Source organism: Notolepis coatsorum (genome assembly GCF_963971535.1).
Source record: "Notolepis coatsorum genome assembly, chromosome: 17".
Classification (NCBI taxonomy): domain Eukaryota; kingdom Metazoa; phylum Chordata; class Actinopteri; order Aulopiformes; family Paralepididae; genus Notolepis; species Notolepis coatsorum.
The window spans coordinates 38267950-38278302 of record NC_140181.1 but is presented as its reverse complement, the minus strand read 5'-3'; the positions used below and the strand labels follow the sequence as shown (position 1 = coordinate 38278302).

The window sequence follows — 10353 nt, the reverse complement described above, 5'->3', positions numbered from 1 at the left end:
ATATTTATTTTAATTATGATTAAGTAATTAATTCCAAGGAGGCCTGTAGCGTTGACGTGAAGGAATCACTCTGTCAAGTTATAATGACATTTTAAATTAGTCAATCAATCATGAGATTTGATCGTGGCTGAGAGCAGATTTAAGAGTGCTCCTCAGCACTCTTAAATCTGCTCTCAGCCACGGTCAAATCTGATCTCAGGAACATTTGGGGACTCCCACTCCCAGCCCTAATATGTCTTAAATGGGCCGAAATCTGGCTAAGACTAAATTTTTTGTCGTAACTTCGTTCGGGAATGAAAGGACATAAGACAAAAGATCAGACAAAATTTGCTCTTAGGGCCACTTAAAATATTTTCTGGACGATTTTAGGATTCACCAACCATCCCTTGTCTTTGATTCGGCCCTAACTAAGAGCAGGATTTAGGAGCGCTGAAGAGCAGTCTTAACTTGACAGACTGGTGTGCTCCGTGTTCTTAAGAGCTTTATTTGGGAGGAATCATAGGGATTCCTTCATGTCAACTCTACAGGCCTCCTTGGAATTAATTAATCACAATTTAAATAAATATGACAATATTTGTATGATAAAAAACGACGTTTTATATTATGTTTTATATGCCTCAATGACACATTTGATGTCCGAAAATAAATAATATGGATTCATCTGATCACAGGGCAGCTGGATTAACCATTATCTGAACCAGATATTTTGGACAAATGTGTAATTACTTAATTACTCAGATATTAAAACACAATTATACAATTATTGTGAAATGATTGAAAATAATAATTATTTAATGCCTTCTGTGGCATTTGTATTTCTTATTTGTTAAATATCTGTTTTATTGATTAATTATACATTTGAAAGAATGCAGGTTATAGCCAACATGCAATATATCCCATTGATTGGTACAATGGGACAAACATTTCGTCGTTTTATATAGCTATAACCTGCATTCTTTCAAATATATCATTAATCAATTAAACAGATATTGAAATACACTATGTAGCCTACTACACCAACACTGCAAATGACAGTGGATAAATAAATAAGAACTAAAGCTAATCGCATGGATATATCTATTCCATAAATCTTGTTGCGCCACACACACATGTACACACGCACACTGTATAGCCTACGTGTCTAATGAATGAACAGTAGGCTTATATTATTCTAATGACTTGTTTCAGGATTTAGTAGATACATGCTCTGCCCTATACGTACAGTAAGTACAGTACACATTAAGGCCGCCAGAGTCGGGCGTACCATGAGCGGACTGGACTGTACTAGGGCAGTGCAGTATCTGTGATCTAATAAAACAAGTCATTCGAATAATATAAGCCTACTGCGTTCATTCATTACGCACGTAGACTATACAGTACTGCGTGTGTGTGTGTGTGTGCAGCAGGTGGCCACGAGCTGTGTGATGACAATACATTAATCGAATCTCACTTTGATCTGTCGCAAAGCGCTTCCGCTAACCATATCGGCCACCATTTCCACACGGCCCATCATAGTCAGTTGCATTATAATGAGCTGGACAGGTGTGTCTAACTCTTGATGTCATACTTTTTGCGATTTCATTTGCACACGGCTCTGTTGGCTGGCTTCATAAGGAGCTGCCGGAGGCGTGTCTGTATGCAAATGAACTAAACGGACTTACGACAAAAAGGGCTTTCTCTTAGGGCCATTTGAGACCTTTTCGGGCAAGACATGAATATAGACAATATATTATAATATAATATTCATTATATATGTTTTATTGGGACGGTTGGTGAATCCCAAAATCGGCCCGAAAAGGTCTCAAATGGCCCTAATAGAAAGCCCTTTTTGCCGTAAGTCCTTGGTGAATGAGACCCATTCATCCCCCCTCCCCACCAGAACAATAACACTGAACTTATTACTTTGCTCACCTGGTCAATTACGCAAACTGTTTAGATCCTGTGTATCTCAACACAGTTGCGCTACCATTCATTTTGTCATTTTAAACATTACCTATTATTTCATACAAGTGGTAATAGGCTACACAAAATTATCAATATATTAATCTCTATACAAGATGCAGCGTCAACCTCTGTAGTCAAGTATGGCGTGTTCAGGAATTTATACATTTCTCTGGTATTAAACTTTTAATTGTTTCAAGATAATGTACACAAAATGTATGCTAAATAGTAGACAATGGTTGTTTATATACATGCATGTTAATATTCAAGATAAAAGTATATAACATAACATTAAGGTCTTGGGTGTTTTACAAATGTCAAGTATGTCAATATTACTATGGAAATGGAACATACACAGAATGCACAGAAAGTGTTCATATTCAGTCTTTACATCATTGTGACATGATGGGTTTATCTCTGTGTTTACACCAACTCAAAGCTAGAATACTAGAGTATCCTGTATAATATTGCGAAAATAATATGTATAATAATATGAAAATAACAAACTGGATTTGAACTGTCAGACTCGACTCGACCACAGCATCCACCGGTCCAACACTGCTTTGTGATGACACTAAAATGCTGTTTTGTGTTGTTTTACATTCAGCTGAAAAATATCTTTTCAAGATCCATGAGCACTGACAAAGTGAAATGATACAACGGTCAACAGGCATTAAGATTCACTTGCATTATTGGCTCAGAGTATGGAGAGGAAGCTCCTCTGATACAAAAAGATACATTCATACTGTACATTCACTTTCTACTCATGACATCATCCATAGCCGAACATAGGCATTCGTAAGAAAAAACAACCTAAACAACTAGAAAGGTGCACTCAGTAGAGCACAAATCTCCACCAGGCGGGACGCTGGACACACAGAAAAAGACACAAAAAACATTATAGTTATTAGCATTAGCGTAAGCATGCTAACGCTAACAAACACACTGACCGACAAACACAATGACCACTCTCCAATTATAGTTATTAGCATTAGCATTAGCATACGCTAGATGGAAAATATTTTAGAAGGCATATGAAGGCTGATAGGAAGCATGTTAGGAAGCATAGGAAATATGTTAGGATGCGTAGGAATGGTTGTAGAAAGCATGGGCTCTCTGGCTCATGTTCTAAACAGCTGATTCCCTGAGGCTCTGAGCAGTGAACCAATGTAGTATCGCCCTCTTGTGTTCAAAAGGTGTAACCTTATTCTAAATATCTATTTGAATGGACACTGTAGTGACAGTGATGGAAATGTATTCAAATACTTGCCATTGACAGATTTGGCTGGCCTGCTGTGAGCTGTCAGCCTGTGTGCCTGTAGTTGGTGAGATTATCTCCGGATAGATAGACATACACACCCCCCCCCCCCAGGCTGCCACCTGATGGAGACAATTAAACAAAAGCAATCCAAATAGCAAAAGAAAAATGTCTCTCACTGTGTCAGTCATAAAATGTCTCCCGTGGAAGAAATCGTCATGACTTTTAGGACATAAAAACCGGCCTGCGAGCGATCCTGATCACCCTGTACGTGTTGAGGCCCGGGGAGTCGAACCCTGGCGACACGCCCTTCTTGCTGAAGGGGTAGAAGTTGAAGAGCTGTCTGTCCTGCGCCTCCAGAGATATCGAAGCACTGTTCACCTTCAGCTTGCAGGGGTACTCGCTCTCAAACACCACCCGGAACACCCTGTCCTGGAGGTAGTCCAGCCGGATGGTGCGGTATTTGGACGGCACCGAGGTGTCCACCTGCGGCCCGAACTGCTGCATCACCAGCACCCCATCCAAGTCAACCTTTATCTCGTAAAAGGTCATGTTCCTGTAGGTGTAGAAGCCCACGTACGGAGCCGGGGCGGGGGGCGGCCGGAGCATGCGCTGTGCTTCCCTGTAAGCCGTCTCCACGGCGGGGATGAGGTAGCTGTAGGCCCGGCTCACCAGGTCCGCGTCCGCCGGCCGCATGCCGGCCATCAGCACCACCAGCCCCAGCTTGAGCCGCGGCACCAGGGAAAGGGTGGCGGCGTAGCCGTCCAGGTCCCCATCCTTCCTCACCACGTCGTAGCCCAGCTGCTCGTTGATCTCCCAGGGTGTACCGGTGGCGTTGGCAAAGTAGCCTTTGTGGCAACGGAACAAGGGGGTCAGCATGGTCTTCAAGGTGTCATGGCGGAGCACAGGCCGGCCGGACGCTCCCAGGAGGCCCATGGCCAGCTTGGCCATGTCGGCCGCCGTAGAGTACATCTGGCCCGCGGGCCGGTACCAGCCCAAGTCGTAGAGGGGAGCGACCTGACCGCTGTTGTACACGCCCACGGCCATTCGGCTCCGGAGGGCCGGTGTGATGTCGAAACCTGTGTCCTCCATCCCCACTCGCTCCAGGATGTTCTCCCTCACCCAGCTCTCATAGTCAGAGCCCACCCTCTGCGCCAGGATGTTGGCCAGTAAGGAGAAGGCCACGTTGCTGTAGTGACATCTGAGAGTAAGCAGATGAAATGGCACAATGTCATAAGTTAAGAAGCAAAAAACACTAGAGTGATATCATGCTGGTGTTTCAACATACAGAGTCAGAGACATGCGTATGACATGACAGCTAGATAATGTGTATGATATGTAGGGTTGCAAAACAAAGGTGGAAACTTTCCATGGGAATTAACGAGAATTCGATTCAATCTTTATTTATAGGATACAATGATGTCAAGATTTATGATAAATCTAAATTTTTTCCTCACATTTTACCCATTCACTCACACATTCACACACCCATGACAGAGGCAACCATGCAAGGTGCCAATCGGAAGCAATTATGGGTTAAGTGTCTTGATCCAGGACACTTCGACACACTGCCTGGGAGGAGCGGGAATAGAACCGGGAACCTCTGGATTACCAGACGACTGCTCTACCTCCTGAGCCACTGGTAAATGACTGACAACACAGAATGGTTAAGTTGGTCAAAAAGGACAAGACGGTAAGGAGAAGACGGTAAGCGCATTTCCCATAATGTTGGCGTGTTCCTTTAAATCACAGTTTGAACAATGCTTCTCTCGCACAGGCCTCTGAAGAGGGACTTTATTTATTCATTGACTTTCTTTCTTTTGTTTATTTACACATATAAAAACAATTACATATAATACAATATAATCCACAAAGAAATGTGAAGGAGAATTGCCTAAAAAGCCTCTAGTCTAGGGGCTTATATGTGACATTCTCCAAGAAGCAAAATTATAGTCAGATTATCAATAGGAAATTCCATCAATATAAAATCCCCCCAATCCCCCCGCACACACACACAAGGAACATTCATTCATAATACATACAAGCAGCCGGTCTACAGATAGATACTGAAGTAGGCACTTATGCCATACGGCTTCATGTTTAGTGAAAATAAAAGTAAAGAAACTACAAATAATGAGATTTTACAAAATACAACAAAAATAAAACAAGCTCTATGAAAAGAAAGCCATCAGACCACAGTTTGTATAGGGAGCCCATATGGAAAATATTGGTGACCTAGGAGATGTGATTTCAGTGCTCTTTTAAACTTCAGAAAAGAAAAATCCTAGTTTTTTTTTTATTTAGCCTTTATTTAACCAGGTTTGTCCCAATTGAGATCCAGGATCTCTTTTACAAGGGAGACCTGGCCAAGAAATAGCAGCAACACAAAGTCTCAACATACACACATAGACATTACAGATAAAAGTAACATTACAAAATGGTAAAATAAAACATTTGCACACAGAAAACATGGTTACAATAGGCTTCACCATAGAGATTGAGATTGGGAAGTGCGGGAATGGGGTGGTCTAAGAAAACAGGAGCTACGTGTGGAGTAATTATGAAATTGGTAATTGTGGGCAAAGTTGAAACATGTCATGAAAGAAAGGGGCAAGGGCTCTTTTCAAAGAACTTAAACCAATCTGGAGATGATTCACTTGATAAACACTGGAACTTAATAAATAGAGGCTGAGAAGAATGACTTCGATGTACACAGCTGATTATTCTTAGAGCTTCTTTCTGCAGACGGTATGGGCTCAGGTTTGGTCCGGTACTACCAAGTTTGGTCCGGTACTAAATTACAGTAATTGATATATGGGTAAACCATAGAGTGATATAACATATCACTTGTGTCTTTCAGACTTTTTAACAGACGTGTCTCTTGCTCAGAGTTGCATCTTTGTGAGACAACCTGAAAGCAGCCTGGAGCAGAAGGGTAACAGCGAGTCCTACCTGGTGCCTGGCTCTGCCACGAGGACTAACTGCAAGTCCTACCTGGTGCCTGGCTCTGCCACAAGGACTAACAGTGAGTCCTACCTGGTGCCTGGCTCTGCCACGAGGCCTAACAGTGAGTCCTACCTGGTGCCTGGCTCTGCCACGAGGACTAACAGCAAGTCCTACCTGGTGCCTGGCTCTGCCACGAGGCCTAACAGTGAGTCCTACCTGGTGCCTGGCTCTGCCACGAGGCCTAACAGTGAGTCCTACCTGGTGCCTGGCTCTGCCACGAGGACTAACAGCAAGTCCTACCTGGTGCCTGACTCTGCCACGAGGACTAACAGTGAGTCCTACCTGGTGCCTGGCTCTGCCACGAGGACTAACAGTGAGTCCTACCTGGTGCCTGGCTCTGCCACGAGGCCTAACAGCAAGTCCTACCTGGTGCCTGGCTCTGCCACGAGGCCTAACCGCGAGTCCTACCTGGTGCCTGGCTCTGCCACGAGGACTAACAGTGAGTCCTACCTGGTGCCTGGCTCTGCCACGAGGACTAACAGTGAGTCCTACCTGGTGCCTGGCTCTGCCACGAGGCCTAACAGTGAGTCCTACCTGGTGCCTGGCTCTGCCATGAGGACTAACAGTGAGTCCTACCTGGTGCCTGGCTCTGCCACAAGGACTAACAGCAAGTCCTACCTGGTGCCTGGCTCTGCCACAAGGTCTAACAGCAAGTCCTACCTGGTGCCTGGCTCTGCCATGAGGACTAACAGTGAGTCCTACCTGGTGCCTGGCTCTGCCACGAGGCCTAACAGTGAGTCCTACCTGGTGCCTGGCTCTGCCACGAGGACTAACAGCGAGTCCTACCTGGTGCCTGGCTCTGCCACGAGGCCTAACAGTGAGTCCTACCTGGTGCCTGGCTCTGCCACGAGGACTAACAGCGAGTCCTACCTGGTGCCTGGCTCTGCCACGAGGCCTAACAGTGAGTCCTACCTGGTGCCTGGCTCTGCCACGAGGACTAACAGTGAGTCCTACCTGGTGCCTGGCTCTGCCACGAGGACTAACAGCAAGTCCTACCTGGTGCCTGGCTCTGCCACGAGGACTAACAGCAAGTCCTACCTGGTGCCTGGCTCTGCCACCAGGACTAACAGCAAGTCCTACCTGGTGCCTGGCTCTGCCACCAGGACTAACAGCGAGTCCTACCTGGTGCCTGGCTCTGCCACCAGGACTAACAGCGAGTCCTACCTGGTGCCTGGCTCTGCCACAAGGACTAACAGCGAGTCCTACCTGGTGCCTGGCTCTGCCACCAGGACTAACAGCGAGTCCTACCTGGTGCCTGGCTCTGCCACCAGGACTAACAGCGAGTCCTACCTGGTGCCTGGCTCTGCCACGAGGACTAACAGCGAGTCCTACCTGGTGCCTGGCTCTGCCACAAGGACTAACAGCAAGTCCTACCTGGTGCCTGGCTCTGCCACGAGGACTAACAGCAAGTCCTACCTGGTGCCTGGCTCTGCCACGAGGACGTCGTCCTGCAACAGCTCCATGGCAGCCTGTGTGTCTCCACTCCAAAGGAGGTTGGTTGCCCTTAGTCTTCTGGGCAGTCCTGAAAATAAAATTAAAATAAAACATTTTTAACATGTTATCAAAGAAAAGAGGAATCTATCACACCAAGGTTTGTTTTCTCTGTAATAAATCACAGGATACAGCATAACTTCCTGTCGGATCGACGCCAGGTGGTGAGGATGGGCCCTCACACCTCCACCCCCCTGACTCTCAACACTGGAGCCCCCCAGGGCTGCGTCCTGAGCCCTCTCCTCTACTCACTGTACACCTATGACTGCGTAGCCACGCACAGCTCCGACACGGTAATTACATTTGCCGATGACACCACAGTGATAGGCCGAATCACCAAGAGTGACGAAACGGCCTACAGGAGAGAGGTTGACAACCTGGCAAAGTGGTGCAAGGAGAACAACCTGTCCCTCAATGTGGAAAAAAATAAAGAGCTGGTCATAGACTACAGGAGAGGGGGGGAGAAGCTGGACCCCATCACCATCGACGGGGCTGCAGTGGAGAGAGTCAGCAGCTTTAAGTTTCTCGGTGTCCACATCACCGACAAACTCACCTGGGACGTCCACACAACTCATGTGGTAAAGAAGGCCCAACAACGCCTCTACCACCTCAGGAGGCTGAAGAAGTTTGGCAAGACACCCAAGATCCTGAAGGCATTATACAGAGAGGGGGACAACAGAGAGCGTCCTGACGGGGTGCATCACTGCCTGGAGGGGGAACTGCACCGACCTCAACCTCAGAGCACTGAGCAGAGTCGTGAGGACAGCTCAAAAGTTCTGTGGATGTGAGTTTCCCTCCATCCAGGAAATATATGAGAGCCGGTGCATTAAAAAAGCCCATAAAATGATCAAGGACCTTAATCACCATGGAATGTTCCAGCTGATTCGGTCTGGAAAGCACTACCGCAGCCACACAGCCAGAACCAACCGTCTGAAGAACAGTTTTTTCCCCCAAGCCATCAGACTCGTCAACAGAGCCCATTGATGCCCCCCTAATCCCCCCCCCCCCTGGACTACACTTGAGAAACACTGTTGCTGACAATAAAAAAAACTGTATTGCACATTGCATTCTACACACTGCTAAAATGTGCACATTGCTCATTACACATCACACAACATACTTTTTTGGAACTGTACATAGCCATTTTGTTATTCAATTTCATAGTATAATATCTACATCCTGATCTGCAATGCACACTTTTTAGAACTGTATATAGTTATCTTTATTTTAGTCATCTTATTTTATTCTATGCTAAAATTATTGTATTTTTATTATTGGAAGCTGCTATAGTCGAGGGACCACAATAAATAGATTTTCACTCTTCTTGCTGTAAAGTACTGAAATAAGTGACAATAAAGAAATCTGAATCTGAATAAACACATTCCCTCCTCACTCTGTCCAGTTGCAATGTATTTAATTACATATTTCATATTTCTGGTCTTTCTCTCCTGTATGATAGGGTGGGTTGGCCTTCTCTTGCAGAAAGGTGCAACAAACATTGGTATTTGTTTATTTCTAAAGCCTGTATTGGTGAGCAATCTTTTTTTATATCTCTTCACTGCTAGATTGGAATTATTGGAAGATTGTGACTTGACGAGGGAGGATACAATTACCATTATTTATCATAACCATAACAGACGTAGTGGCAGAATAATGAAGTCAATTTAAATGGATATTTACAGTTATCGATTATCCCTTTCAGAATATACTAACTAGGCTGTTTTAATAATTGTCAAATGGAAATACACCCGACTCTGTTTTCATTGTCCTTTTTGTACAGGTATGTAATTGAGGTCCATTCTTACTCTCTGTCAGTCTACATGCCTGTTTACATGTATACATACCTGATACTTTATCTATATCTGTAAATTCTGTATATATCCCTCTTACTAGTTATACCACTGGCCAATATGGCTTACTACCATAGTGTATTTATACTTGTATCACTGTCCATAATAATATTGTATACATCAGATTAGCATATATTACTCAGTAGCTTCATTATATATATATTCCATTTAGTCACTTGTTACACTGTATATTGTTAATGCACTTTACTGTTAGATTTGCACTGATTATTTACGTTGTACTGTACGATAACAATACATTTTAACCTAATCTAATCAGTTTTTAGGGTTAGGAAAATACATGCTGTATTGACATTCAATTCAAGGGTTTCATATTCCTGAATTATTTAATTAGAGTACAGTATTATTAGGTAGGTGTCATACTACCTCTGCTCCTACATTCTGTATGTACTAAAAATACTAAATGTTACACAAGCTGAGGCCAGAAGTAGGCCAAACCTCGGGACGCCCTCCTTCACATCACTGTGAATCAACGTTTGAATCGTGCCAACTATTCACAACAGTTAATCTTCTAAGTGGTTCCCTTTCGTCATCGGTTTCCTCCTGTCATCCCACATCAACCTGTGACGCGGGACACTCTCTCCGCGGGAGACACCTCTGCTCCTCTAAGCCGGCTGCCCCCCCTCACTGGGGTTCTCCCGATAAGGGGCAACCCGGGTTACTTCCTCCCTTTTTGCTTTTAATCTGGAGTGTTGCTGGTCTTGTCCAGACTGAGAAGCTCACAGGGATTAGCTCTATATTTACAGACCAGCCTCTCTACTCAATATAGACGCTCTCTATTTGTGTAAA

At 44.7% G+C, this 10353-nt stretch overlaps 1 protein-coding gene across 1 annotated transcript in view; it reads right to left on the bottom strand.

Annotated features, from left to right (window-relative positions):
* Positions 1 to 3424: 3424 nt before the first annotated feature.
* The window catches only part of LOC311243491 (putative beta-lactamase-like 1), a gene marked incomplete at its 3' end in the record, with an annotated part of 31361 nt that continues 24432 nt past the window's right edge, over positions 3425 to 10353 (bottom strand). The window contains exons 5-6 of the mRNA XM_084332727.1: positions 7622 to 7727; positions 3425 to 4400 (exon numbers count right to left, since the gene is read on the bottom strand). Of these exons, the coding sequence (XP_084188853.1) occupies positions 3425 to 4400; positions 7622 to 7727 (1082 nt within the window). The remainder of the gene's footprint in view (positions 4401 to 7621; positions 7728 to 10353) is intronic.